The sequence below is a fragment of the Orbicella franksi genome, chromosome 13 (genome assembly GCF_964199315.1).
Source record: "Orbicella franksi chromosome 13, jaOrbFran1.1, whole genome shotgun sequence".
In the NCBI taxonomy this organism is placed as follows: Eukaryota; Metazoa; Cnidaria; class Anthozoa; order Scleractinia; family Merulinidae; genus Orbicella; species Orbicella franksi.
Window position 1 is genome coordinate 5,962,617 of NC_138157.1, and position 14,275 is coordinate 5,976,891.

General features: G+C 38.3%; 1 protein-coding gene across 2 annotated transcripts; it reads right to left on the bottom strand.

Moving 5' to 3' along the window:
* Positions 1 to 558: 558 nt before the first annotated feature.
* On the bottom strand, positions 559 to 13,418 carry LOC145465689 (rhodopsin, GQ-coupled-like). 2 transcript variants are annotated; one of them, XM_081449459.1, is made up of 3 exons: positions 13,397 to 13,418; positions 4,500 to 5,229; positions 559 to 3,340 (listed from the first exon to the last, which is right to left on the bottom strand). In XM_081449459.1, exons 2-3 carry the CDS (start codon positions 5,153 to 5,155, stop codon positions 2,932 to 2,934), a joined length of 1,065 nt encoding a protein of 354 aa, XP_081305585.1. In that variant the 5' UTR covers positions 5,156 to 5,229; positions 13,397 to 13,418; the 3' UTR covers positions 559 to 2,931. The 2 variants fall into 2 exon arrangements, with proteins under 2 accessions (XP_081305585.1, XP_081305584.1); XM_081449458.1 differs by lacking the exon at positions 13,397 to 13,418 and adding an exon at positions 7,184 to 7,905.
* Between the last annotated feature and the right edge of the window lie 857 nt (positions 13,419 to 14,275).

Sequence of the window (14,275 nt, forward strand, 5' to 3'; positions counted from 1 at the left end):
TCTAAACATAATTTATGAAGGCTCTTGTTGACGGTCTTATCGTTAATGATGAAAAAGTAGCTTCTTCTAAAAAAACATCAAGACCAGAGTGCAAAACCATACCCTATTTCTGACCAAAATGGCCAAAATGGAGACCCTATTTATGACCAACTGAAAGCGGCTGAAAAACCATACCCTTTCGGGCCGCATATGCCTACTAAGTATAGCCCATATAAGGGAGTACCCCCCGGACACTCCGGACATTTGAGAACAGTCGAGAAATGTAAAAGAGCACGAGCCGGAGGCGAGTGTGTTTTCTACATTTCCCTCGTGTTATTAAATGCCCGTCGTGTTTTATCACAGTGTAATACACAGATTAGGCTTTTTTATTTGTTAATTAAAAATAAAAACGGCGGTCATCGTACTTTAATTTCTGGAAAAAGTTGATCTTTACCTCACTGCATGGCAAGTTTTGAAAAATATCTTTTACGTGGCAACAATTTGGCCGCGATTGTCCTTGAGCGATCGAGGAATGCTTAAGGAGCGCGAGGAATTAAGAAAACCTCTGGTACCGTAGGGCTCTCCCGCTCGTCGCCTCGCGCAGGGGCAGATCCAAAAGAGTCAGAAAGAGGGGACTAAATAAATTGTAGCGGAGCGCATAGCACCCCCACCCCCACCTCCCTCCGATGAAAAATTCACTTTTCGTGTGGAAATGCTGCTTATAGAAGGGTTAATTTTGTGACCAAAAAGTCAAAGGGGAAGGGGGGGGGGCACAGCCACCTCGCCTCCCACCCCTAAATCCGTCTCTGGCCTCGCTATTCATTTTCGCCATTTTCGCCAGGTCATGATAAATGGTCTAGATCCAAATTTTGTGAGTCTTTTATTACAGCCTCGATGTTGATAACACCGCGTTATTAATCCATATGGATTTATGAAAAGTTTTGCGACCATAATCTAAAATTGGAAAGACCACAAGGACAAAACCCTGAGCACACCGGATCCTTCGCCAACTTAGCCTTCCACGCAGACGCTTTTAGGGCTCGTCACTTGTGGGGGAGGAACTAACGCGTGACCAGCCCTAAGAACGTCTGCGTGTGAGGCCATCGCCGACTTGGATCAGAGAAATATTTCATGAATTAAAAGAGATGGGCTGATTCGTAAGGCAGAGAAACATACATATGGAAACACAAAAAGGCGAAAGTAAAAATGTTGGACTCATCAGACAAAGTAAAATTAGGTAACAAAAACGTACCCGACATTTCGGTTTGGAAATCAAACCATTCTACTTCCGACTGAGTCGGACTTTTTAACATTGTTAGAGATTTTAGTTTGTATCAATCCATGGTTTTGGTTTCACCCTTTGTCTCCTTACTGACTCACAGATCACTCTTTCCGTCTACTTTACGATTCCAATAATGGTAGTTTTCAATGAAAAACTGGCTTTAGGCTGGAAACTGAAAGCTATAGTTTTTATTAAATTCTTAACCCGAGAATTTAATCACAGGCTACAAAGCATTAGCACTTTAATAAAGTTTCTATCTCACCCGATCTATCTAGAGAAACATAAGATGATTTGTAATCCTGGTTACTCCTCCATTTTTAATCCGTCTAGTACTGTTCGCGTTCACTATGGTGATTACAACACTCAGCCGTTTAATGATGTGAAACAACCACAGTTATCAGGTTTTATTTAGATTGCCAATACGCACATTGTGATTTTTTAGTAACACGATTAAGAATACCGACTGCACAATATGTTGCCGACGAGGATAAGGTTTTGTATATCAACAAAAACCGTAGCTCGGATGATCACATTGAAAGTATAGGAAAGAAAGGCTTGGTATTTTTTTAAACGAATCCAAGTTACCTGCAAAACAAGGGCTTTGCTTCGTGTATTGTCAGTAACTACCATCATCATTCTATGCACAAACTATTTTAATTACTATCTACCGATCGTGCGAATTCCTTTAAAGACACCTCTTTCCTCTGTCGATAGTTCATCACTAGAACGGTTTCTGTCCTCGTGTGTGCTGCACAAGGACCGATATAAAAGACCGCAATATACACAGCTAAGCAAAGGCTCGTAAAGAAAGGCAGTACAATGATTATTCCTCGGTATGCTGACACCAGTACACAACCCCCAAATTTCCCTCATAATACGAACTCCTACATAATACAGACAATCAGTTCCAGTCCCTTGGTGTCCGTGGCTCGACTGTACTAATGCTGATTTTCTTACTGGGATCTAGTATCTTTTGAGAGGAACAAGCTGAACCACGTCTGCTTATTTTCTTAGGGCGCTTTCTATTTGTTGGAATAACCGGTTGGGATGGCCGTTGAATAGTGATAAGGGTTTCTTCAAATCAGCAAACCAACCGAACGAGATGGCGCTAACCGTTTACAATTTGATCTCCAGTTATGGTTTGTAGACGAGAAACTGGAAATTCAAGAATTCAGTAAATCGTAATTAGGAATTTCCCGTCTTTCCGTTCCGAACGGAAGAAAGAAGTACCTCTGGAGGTAGTCTATAATTCCAGAGCGGATTTTCCGAAAATTACTGTTCTTTTTACTTTCAATCGAAATTTCCGGGTTTTGGCCAGGGAAAACGTCGAGTCCTATCAGTAGGGAGGGTTGGGGAAGTTGGACTACATCCATAGACCCTGATAATTAACGCACAATGCAATTAAAATATTTGAGCCTTGGTAAAGCCTGAATGGCGTCCATGCAATGAAATATCTTGAAATTCGATCGCACTCCCATAGTTACGTGTTTCATAAGCGGCTTATGATCTGAGTACAACCCACCGGAAACTGTGGGCTTCCTTCACGTACCAGGAAAAGAGGTACACTCTTCCCTAAAATTTGAAGCCACCTGCCAAAACGAAAACACTAAAGATGCTCTTCCAGGGAAACAGCTCCTGAAAATGTAATAGCATTCTGCAGGATCCTTGCATCACACTTCGGTTTGGGACTGTTTCCTTTTAAGATCATTACCATTTTCTTCGCGCGACTTTGAATTTGTGGGGGTATTTGCCGCCGGGTTAATATCCCTTGCAAAATATCGACAGCAAGGGATCATCCGCAGTAAAGAAGCACGAAACCTGTCATTCATTGCAGTATAAACAATGGGGTTGTAGATGACTGAGGCCTTGGCTAGCAAATCCGGGACTTCGGCCTCGCCAGGGGTCAACGTGTTAGTACCCCGGATGGTGGCGATGATGCTCACAAAGCAATATGGAGACCAGCTCAAGACGAAGGCGGCAATCGCCATGGCAATCATACGCAGGAGTTTGATTTGGGATTTTCTCCGGCTGGCCTGAAGTGAAGCGTTCTCGGTCGTGGGTTGCTGTGTCCGAATAAAGCTGCAACGAAATGAGACGCGTTAAACTCGTTACTCTCCATTTCTAAACTACACTAGGAGGCCGGGTTGTTCAAAAGCCGGTTAACGCGCGCTAACCCAGGATTAAAAGTTATCCGAAGTATTAATTTTTACTTTGCTAGGTTTTGTGTACTTTGAGATTATTCCGACTGGAACTGAAGGACAAACATTAGAAAAAGAAAACCTCACGGTAAAGTTAAAAAAGTGAAACAAAATTCTTGCTAATCCTAGGTTTAAGCTTAATCGGGCTTTGAACTATTCGGCCATGATAGCTATTTTTTAAATACGTTTACGGGATCAAAATAAACTGCTGTTTACTTTCCACAAGGTGCACGTTCGACTGCAAATAAACACCGTGAAATAAATTCCATTGGCTAAATACGTTCAAATTAAAGGTGGGTGAGATATGAAATGTAGCTTCCAAACGTTCAAGCCAGTTGCTCCCCCGGCGCTTATCTCTAGTTTCCCTGACGTGAATTGCCTAGGGGTATTCTTCCCGGCCTATTCCCTATGGATAGAATGCTAGTCTATCAACCTGAATGTGGTAAACAACTGTCAGAGAAAAGTTTCTTGTCCAAGGACACAACGAAATGAACCCGGCCAGGACTCGCACCAACAGCGATCAGTCCGGACTTCAGGGCGCTAACTATTAGCTCACCGCACCTAATACCCTCAGGATCCTGTTCTGTAGAAACTGATATTTTCCTTGTTCAATGTAAAAACAAAACTTAGAAAACCAAAACGAGCAGAATTGACGTCTGTCCAGCCTTTGATTGCCGTCGAGCGGTTTGGTTTGGGAAAGGCCCCGACAAAACACCAAACATGGATCAAGGATCCTGCTCATTTATATCTTAGACTTAAATTAGTTGCAACAAGAGATAATCTCTTGGTTGCAAACATTATGACCACCACTCAGTACCCAGGAAAAAAGATCGTTAATTTCTTTCCTACCCCACAGCCATAACTCCCTAGGCTTGTTCACTAGTCACTGTTCGGGGAAGGAGCCGCTCCCCTCCCCGAAGACTCCTCTCGGGGGGACCGTAGACTGGACTCGAGAGAGCGGCGGAAATGGGTCTAATAATTCCCGGTCACCTTTAGAAGCAGTCCTTCCTTTCTCCCTCCCCGGGTACGTAATCGCTTACCTGTAAATCCGATGGTAACAAAATGTAACGACGCTCAGCGGAAATACAAAGCCAACAAAAACCAACATGGCGTTGTAAGCCACTCCAGCCTTTGTTTCAGGTACCCAGTTTGGACAGCAGCTGACTCCAGAGGCGCCTGGGACGAACTCGTTCCAACCCACTAACGGTGGAATCATGGCCATTATTCCGTACAACCACGTGAAGACGATCATAGCCGCCATTTTGTTTCTTGGAATTTTTTTCCTGTTGCCGAGCCTCTTAAATGAGGAGTACATCACAACGCTCATCATAGTCAAATTAGCAATGGATGCGATTCCCACCGACCCGTTGATAAATCCTGACCACACACACGTGCTGCTAATTTCAAGCCCAGTTGAGGAGATGTTTGCGGCAACTACTACGGGATAACCAAACACGATGATAATAATATCAGCCACCGCGAGGTTGATCATGAGTGGAGTGATATTTTTCTTTCTGTGTTCTCGGTATCGTAAGATAATTATCGTCAGAACATTGCCGACAAAACCAACTGCCAAGATTATGGTCATGACCACAATATATGCTATGAATGCCGGATCATCATGCTGAAGTCTCGGCCTTTCATTGATGTTCGATGTCTGGGTCGTGGTCTGCGGTTCTATTGACGCATTATCCATGTTTTAACTTTATGCTTGTGATTTGAGCTTGGCTTCTAAAGTTTGACGCTCAGCTAATACTTGTTAGGCATGCGCTCTGTGAAAAGAAAAAATGCACATATCATTGTGTTTTGGTTTTGAAAGATATCCAGCACCTGCTTTAGAGTTCGTGGTAATATTCTTTTCCCACAGTGCTATGTTTCATTCTTTCACTGGATGTCCCCATAAAATGTTTTTACTTTTCCCATCTCACGATCAACTCAACATTTTTAGACAAAGTAAGAAAAAACCACAGTGTTTCTGATTCATTATCTGCTGCCATTTTTCCGGTGTTCCCAAGTTTAAAATTTTTCATACACATCGTCAAATGCCTCTTGCATCTATATTAGGCCTCATAACGACCTTTTAGAGCGATAGCGGCACCGCTTTAAAAATTAATTATTTCCAAATGGGACTGGGATATAGTCGTTATACTTGTTAATTATGTTGTGTAGGGAACTGTCCAAATTATTAGTAAATTTGGACGTTATCCAAATTAAAATTAATTTTGAAAGTTTGCAAAAATGACAAATACTTTTTGCAAGTGCTTATTTGGGATTTTAGGCCCGTAAATTTATTAATAAGTAGAATAATTCTAGTTATGCGAATGCTGCAATCTAACAGGCGCAGGCTGATGAGCTCTCCCGGTACACTATGCGTGCGTATACAAAACTGCAAATTTCAAAAGACAATTCAGTCCGCGCGATTTCTCGCAAATAAAAGTTTAATACTACATAGATAAATAATTGGAAATACTCATTTAACAGAAATTTCAGGAAGAATTACTTATACTAAAACAATTAGATTAAGTTCGCTTTCAATTCCTATGAGGTGATAGTTGATTCGGCCTTCGGCCTCATCAAACATCATCTCATTAGTGCAAATCATTTTATTTTAATCAGACGATTAAAATTGGAGTCACCGGGTCCCTTTTTTTAATTTAAGTGTATAAGTAATCTAATTAAGGGTCACCAAAATGGCCATACCATGTTCACCAATGATTGGCCAATTTAAAACACCATTGGTCGTATTATAAAATCAATTTAAAAAAGCTAGAGTTCAAGCTTTCATTTTTCTTAGTGAAGAAGTGCCGAAAAATGTGAGCACCTTAAGCTATTGAGAGCGCCCGCTGTATCAGCAGCACTTTATTCCAAAAGCGTTCATTCTGTAATATTCAGTTGAAAAAGAAAAAGCTATAAAAAGGTCTCACATATCAACATTACTACAACAAATGATCAACGTCGGCTTATCTCTTTTAAGTCGGTAAACATCTGCATCCTCACAATCTAAATAATGCAAAGCTCGAGTGACAATTAGCAAAAACCAAATCACAGCGGCCTGCTACTAACAATCACAAAGCCTCTCTCAAACGCAATTAACTGCAGACATCAATTCTCAAGGAAAAAACAGCTTGACGCATTAAAAAAACTTTTAAGAAATACTTTGCGAGTGATCGCGTCAATTCAGAAAGTGCTAATTTTTATTTTAAATTAATGAGATATGATTTTGGTGAAGTATCGAATTATCCAATACATCTTCCACAACAACTTGAAACAGAGAAATGTCTTTGAACTTTCTTCATTAGCTATTTTCCAAATTTCGTTTCAACATCAGATAAATCTTAGGTTAGTGTTTGCTAAGGGTAAAATTAGCTTTGTTTCTTGTTGACTAAAATATACATTCATGCAAGGTTATTATTCTAAAGAGCTTAGGGTCAGAGGCGAGAGTTTGTCTCTCGCAAATGTAAATGTGTTTTTCAGTTCACTTGACGATAGATATATTTTGTTGTCCGTGCAGGAAACGGTGCCTATGGATTTAATCTGAAAACGTAGGAGAGTTTTAACAAGAGCGAGAGTTAAAGCTGTTTTCTGCAGTCATGGACTCTATACGGTTATTGGTATGTCCCTGTATATCAACTATTCATATATATATATAAATTATATATAATTAGTAACGGTAAACCGACAACGTTATATAGATCACTGCTCAACGGAGTATTCCTGTACTTACCTGAGACTTCTTTTCTCTGACAAACGAACAATTGTCTTAATTCTCTCGCCAGCTTTCGGTGGACAACCTTTACTCCACATTGACGCGATAGCTAATTTGAGTGTTGTCTAAATTGGCCCCAACAGGTCTGCGTAATCTCTCGGTTTTTGAAAGGAAATGTTCACTCAATCAATATGCGATTTCGATTTTGATAACAGGTCATAAAAAACACTCCATACGTGACAGCACTCATTTTCGCTGGAGCTAATCACTAAAACAAGCTACTGTTAATTTATTACCGAAACGTTTATCGTGGTTAAAGAAAAGTCTTTCAAAGTGTTTCTTTGATAATGAAGCGTTAAATATGTATCGAAAACAGGAAGGATATGGAAGGAAACCGACTTAAATTACATGTCTTTCAAAAACCACGTAGCGCTAATTAATTTGCAGCACGTCGCATTCTTAACGCGAATTATGTCACAAATAACTGCGTCGATAACCCCGAATGCCCTGGGTGAACATCTTGACGCATTATGAAAGAGATGTTGCGGCTTGAGAAATTAGCCTTTTCTGGCGCTTTTAGCCGGAAATCCAGCGGAAAAAGTCTTATCAAGAGATGAGAGAGGCTGATATTTGACCAGTGAGTGTGAGGCAGGAGAAACTGATGCTGATGCGACTGATATCTACCTTAAAATATTCAAGATATTTTACACGATAGCGAGAAGATCAAAAGTTAAGGGTCATGAAAAGCTTTTAAAATCAATTTTTACCGAGAAGAGCATTTGCAATTGTTACTCCAACAGGTTTTCTTGAAGTATACAAAAGCAGAAACCGACACAACGTAAATTGGTTTTTTGAAGGTGTACAATATTTCGGCTGGCCAAACCAGCCTTCTTCAGGTGCAATGAGAATTTTACATTGGGACCTACTACAGCCGCAGAACATTTCCTGTCTTCTCCAAACCACACTGCTAACGACATGCAATCAACCCCCATCGAAAAAATCTTTTCCAACCGAGACTCTATCCGTAAGGCCAGGGAAGCTTTTTTAATTCAAAAAAGGCAGAACAATTGATCCTGATGGTCTGAACATCCGTGAAGAAACATATTAATCGGTTTCCTTTTATTATGTTCTTTTATTATGTTATTTTATTTTACCGTGTGCTTATCTTTAATTTACACTGTCAATTAGTTTTACGTATTTCCGGTATTACGAAAACATGCTACATAAAACACGTCCCAATGTAAAATTTTCATTGTGCCTGAAGAAGGCTGGTTTGGCCAGCCGAAATATAGTACACCTTCAAAAAATCATTCTACGTTGTGTCGGTTTTTGCTTTTGTATTCTTCATTTTATATGTGAAGCGGATTAGATCACTATTGATCCAACGTATACCAGCAGGATCATCGTTCCGGTTGCTTTCTTGAACATTCTATTTCTTGAAGTGAAAAAATGTTTCCTTGGACTGAAAATCAAAACAATAATAATGATAATAATAATAATAATAATAATAATAATAATAATAATAATAATAATAATAATACTAATACTAATTGCTGTCGAGCGTTAGCGAGACAGCACACTATTCTTCTCTGTAGGGCGCAAAATCCAAAATTTTCTCGGATGTAAGACTCGAAGCCTGCGCAGTAGAGTATTATCCGGGACCATTAAAACGACAATCACGCGCACATCACATGGCTGTCATATCATCCGGGATCCACGCGTGAGATTACTTTGCACGTGAGAAATCCTCGCACGCTGTCAGACGCTTTCGACTTTCGAATCTTTCGTACGCTGTCAGTTGTTTGACCAACAACAAGTTTTACCTGTCTGTCTTTCACCAGCAGCTGGTGAAACTGTTCGATGCTTCGCAGCAAAAAATGCACGCTGCCCTCACAGAAGATGACCTAACTGACATTCTTCTCGAGATGCATGATTTAAACATTACTTTAAACCTAGCTGACAATAAATTGCTTCATATAAATTAGATATGAGGACTATAACAACAGAAAACAGGTTCCTTCAATCTTAAAAAACTGTTTTCTTCCAATGTACTATGAAGATGTAGAAAACTTACTGCCAATAATGATTTTTATTTGCATTTTTTCATTTATCTAATTAAATTTAAAATTCATTATAAAGTTAACATCTAAAAAACGTCACCCACTGGATACTGATTGATTATATTTCATACAGATATAGGAAGAAATTTTAATCCTGCTTACTACTGATTTACTAAGTATCTTTGCCAAAACCTTTTTGTCAAGAATTTATTGTTCAAAGTAGACATATTTTTATAGTTACTGTTATTGTTACCCGCTGAATATTGGTTGATTATATTTCATACAGATATAGGAAAAAATTTTAATCCTGCTTACTACTGATTTACTAAGTATCTTTGCCAAAACCCTTTTGCAAAGAATTCATTGTTCAAGTTAGACATATTTTTATAGTTACTGTTATTGTTCACATTGAAAAGGAATTACTCCAATCAAGAATATTTTGTATCAAGTTTATGGCATATAACATTATTTTCTAACTCGTTGTTCAAGTTACAGTTCCAAATGAAACCAGTTTAAATGTGTAAATGAAAAACAAATTTTAATACATACTTGAAGTTAGAAACTTTGGTATCTTGTCAAGATACACATTGTATAAGGATGAATTTTCCAACAAATGAGTATCGTTGTCATTTATCATTCCCAACATCTATCAAATTAATGACTTATCAAATCAACAATAAAAAATAATTTCCCCTCACCTTTTAGAACAGCACCTCTATTTTGCTACTACCTACATTTTCAACCACTTTCCCCACCCCACAAACAACAAAGCATTTTCAGCAATTTCCCAATATGGGTCAAACAACTCCGTAAGCCTAACGATTGGGCCATTTTTCTAAAACACCACTTGCTGTAGTAATGATTACAAATCATCCAGCGAGGGCCTACTCTGAACACCCCTACCCTCCAAAGATAAAAAAATTTCCAGACCTGTTGACTGTTCAGTTCAGTTCCCACCGTTTTATCGACCTTCGATAGCACTTACTTTCGTAATGAAATTCCTAGTAATAATAATAATAATAATAATAGTAATAATAATAAATAATAGTAATTATTATACATTGAACTCACTATCTCTTTTCTGATTGGCCGAAAGCATATAGTGAATTTTCGAAATCAGCGCCTGTGACGTCATCTAGCTGCAGATTAAAAATAATCATGTCAAGGACACTCAAGGTCACGGGTAATCATGTCATGCATGACCGCAGTGCATGATTTCTAAGGGTAATCATGTCAAATTCGCGCGCGCTTTGTGTTGCTTGCCGCCAGTGAAGAAGCAAAAACATCACTTCCATTTTTTTTGTCGTTCGATGTAAAAAAAAAACCAAACAAACAAACAAACAATTATTAGATTCGGTTTCTGTGATATCCAGAATAATCAAGGTCTCGGTAAGTGTTATCAGCCGCAGCCTTCGGCCTCGCTAATAACCCCAACCTCGACAATGATTATCCTGGATATCACAAAAACCTCATCCAATAATTGCTTATAATCAGAACAAAGCAAAAAGAAAAAAGTAAACGTTTGAAGTTGTCATTCAGTAGCGTGTTGGGTGATTACATGGACGACTTGACCGATGAGCCCTCTAGCTACTGTATTCCTTAAATTCTAAGCTCTCGATGATCTGCAGCATTGTCAAGGAAATGCAGAGAAAATACTCTATTGTGCGTGATATAAAACGCAGTGTAGGTGAAACGAATAATTAGAATATATAATAAGGACAACGAGTTTTACAAATGTGACGTTGGTGGCAGACACGCAATAACATGTAAAATTGCTAATAAGTGGTGGCGAGGACAAAAGATCTAAGCAGTCTTGTTTAAAATAAAAGGCCTCTGAGCTCAGTACATTCTTTCCGGAAATTAAGTTCAGGCTTGTTCTTCCGGATATAAAACGCCTCGAATAATCGTAAGTAAACCCCCTCATTGTCCTTATTTCATCAGATTCTAATTGTTCGTGTCACCTACACTGCTTTTTACATCACGCACAGTGGAATATTTTCTTTACATTTCCTGACAATGTCATAGATCGGCGAAAGTTTGGAATAAAAAGAATTACAGTAGCTCAAGGCCTCAATCGAATCGTCTATTTAATCATCACTTAGATGTTTAAATGGATACAGAAAGAAACATCAAAATTCTTTCGCCAATTAGAAAAGGGCGTAGGCAATCCCGATTGAAAAGACATTTAGCTGCATGACCCGAAGCGCGGGAAAACCTGTGTGAAGGAGTCGTGATTGGTTTTGGTTTTACTTCCACTGATTAGCTGACAAGGTGGCATGAATTTTTTAAGCCAATCGAGTAGCGTTGTAACGCAAAACCAAAGCAAATCTGAATTACTTTCAACGTTCAAGTGAAAACCGCTCTAATTAGTCGTTTTCAAGGCGATAAGGGCGTTGTATGAGTATGCGAGCTCACACACATGAAACATCTCGCCTTCCGCCGATACGCGCAATGGTGCAAATAAATACGTCATAACTTTATTTTGCCAAAGAATTATTTCACATGTTCTTACCATTATTGGTAGAAAGTTTTAATGTTCTAGTAGAAAAAAAAATGGTTCTAGGAAATGCTTATAAGATATAATCTGTAATAAATATTTGAGAATTAAACCACGCGACCCCCAGTTGAAGGTTCTGAGTCGTCAGTGGAGTTTTTACCACTGACGTGATGAAACTCTTCAGAGTTCTTGACTTGAAATTGAGTGCACACCGAACAAGCAAAGTCCGCGGCGAGGTATCGCCCATTACTCTGACATTTATCGATAAGAATTCTACACATCAAGTAAATGGTCAATTTTCTATGTAAGAAAGCAGCTGACAAAACAGAACTGATAATATCGTGAGTCTAATAAATAACTTTCTAACGTACGTAAAAGGCCTCCAATAGCCTTGATCCTAGGATGTTCAGTTGCAAAAGAATCAGCTACAAGAAAAATCTCACTTATACTGAAAAATCCCAATTAAAAAGTTAAAAAAATAGCCCGAGACATAAATTGTGATGATAACTTGTCACTGTAAAGTAGCATTTTATAAAAAGGTCGTTCAAAAAAGTGCTCGATTTATCTTTAATAACATCTAACTTTGAGTCCTTTACTGCAACCTCACTTTGTGAGCCATTTCTTTACTATAGTCATCTTACAACTGAATCATAAATGTTGTTGTGGTAAGCCACAACGACATGTAATTTGTAACTTGACTACTAAACCACGTAGCCGGCTGGGCAACTATTGCCGGAAGCGTTTTGAAAAAGGAAAACGCACCACAATCACTACCCTTGGAGAAATATGATAAAATAGATCAAACATTTAAGTATTTTAAGTACTACAAGGAGCACTTGTAAAAGGATAATTATAGAAGGTTAGTTATAATGATTATTACAGCAGCTTATTAACGTCAAATGCTTTGAAAATTAAGGATTTAAGCAAAATCGACACCGATTAACGTCCGAGTTATATAGCCTAGGAAACATGTGAAACCACGAATTTAGACTCATGCAAACTTCCAGTTACCATCAGCAGAAAAACGGCTGTTCCTAATCAAAAAAATAAAAACTTTTTCGTTTTCGGAAACACAATTAACTCGAGACATGAATTGACAAATTGAAGATAACTTCGCCGCACCAAAGACACTTTTAAGTTGAAAGTGGTAAATCTTGTTCAGAAAGTACTAGTAAACAATCATAATTGTGGGTCTCAAATCATGCTAAACATTATCATCTTTCCTACTAAATTTCGAAAGAGAATTACGATTTGCAAACTGAGAAATATTTTCATTAATTTTATTCAAAAATGAATTATTTTTCACCGGGTAAATCTTAGTTCACCATTTGTTTTGGTATCATATCTGAAACTAGCTTTGCGCCTTGTTGAATCGATATATATACATGTGGATTGACTTTATGTTAAGAGCGTGGGTTAGAGGCGATATTTAAAAAAAAAAAAATTTTGAAGTCAGTAAATATGGTACACGCTCTGGAAAACACGCTACAGTTTAAACGTTTTCCTCTGAGTCAGTTTGCCTTGTCTAATAGAGCATGAAAATAATTAAAAAGTGTATCTCAATGATACATTCTACTAGGTTGTTTGTTTCTCTTAATGGTTTTCTCAAGACATTTTGCATAAGGGCAAGGAAAAAATGCATAGATCAGCACATCACAATAATCGTGTACCTACCCACGTCTTCTTTTCTCCGAAAAACCGAATACGAACGAGCAAATAGTTAAATGTTTTTGATTTTTCCCAAGCTGCTACATATTTGCATGTTGTTTTCCAGGTATACTGATGATGTGATGCATATTTAACATCTATCTGTTGCAAATACGCGATTCTGATTGGATAGTAGGTCATGAGGAAAAAGAAAAAGATAATAGGTCATAAAAAACAGGTTGGACTTTTTCGCTAAAATTTAATGCCGACACAAGCTGTGCCAAGTGAAAGACCACCGAGGCGTTAAATTTTTTGGGTCAATAAACACGGCTTTCGAAGTATTTCTTCAATTTTGAAACGAAAGATATATACTGATATCAGAAAAGATAAGCGGGGTAGCCCGTGTATCTTTCACGAGTATTTAATTGCGTCAAAGAATTACTTAGCACGTTTTCCACGGATTCCTTTTGTTAGAAATTATAAACTAGTAATTTTAAAAATCGTATCTTGTTGTGGAAATCCACAACAACTGAGATGTAATATGTAATTTGAATTTCTTGGAAGTGATTTGACAGAGGAAAACTCACCGCGGCTTCCTTTGTTCTTCCTTGAAACAGGATCAGAAGAATTAAATGGCTGCTGTGAGTTCTTCCGGACAGCTTTAAAAGCAGACAAGCTTCCCTCCCACTCTCTTAAAGCTGTTAATGGAAAAAGCCTTACGTAAACCTCGTCTCGACGAAAATCTTTCGATTTTTATATATGCTGCCTATTAGTTACCTTTTCTCTCCTGCAAATTAATCCTGTGTGTAGTTCTAGACCAATTAAGCCATTCATTTTAATATTTCGTTTCTGCCAGATCTGGTATCTAGTCGATGTATCTAAAAGCGTCTTTTAAAAATTAATAAA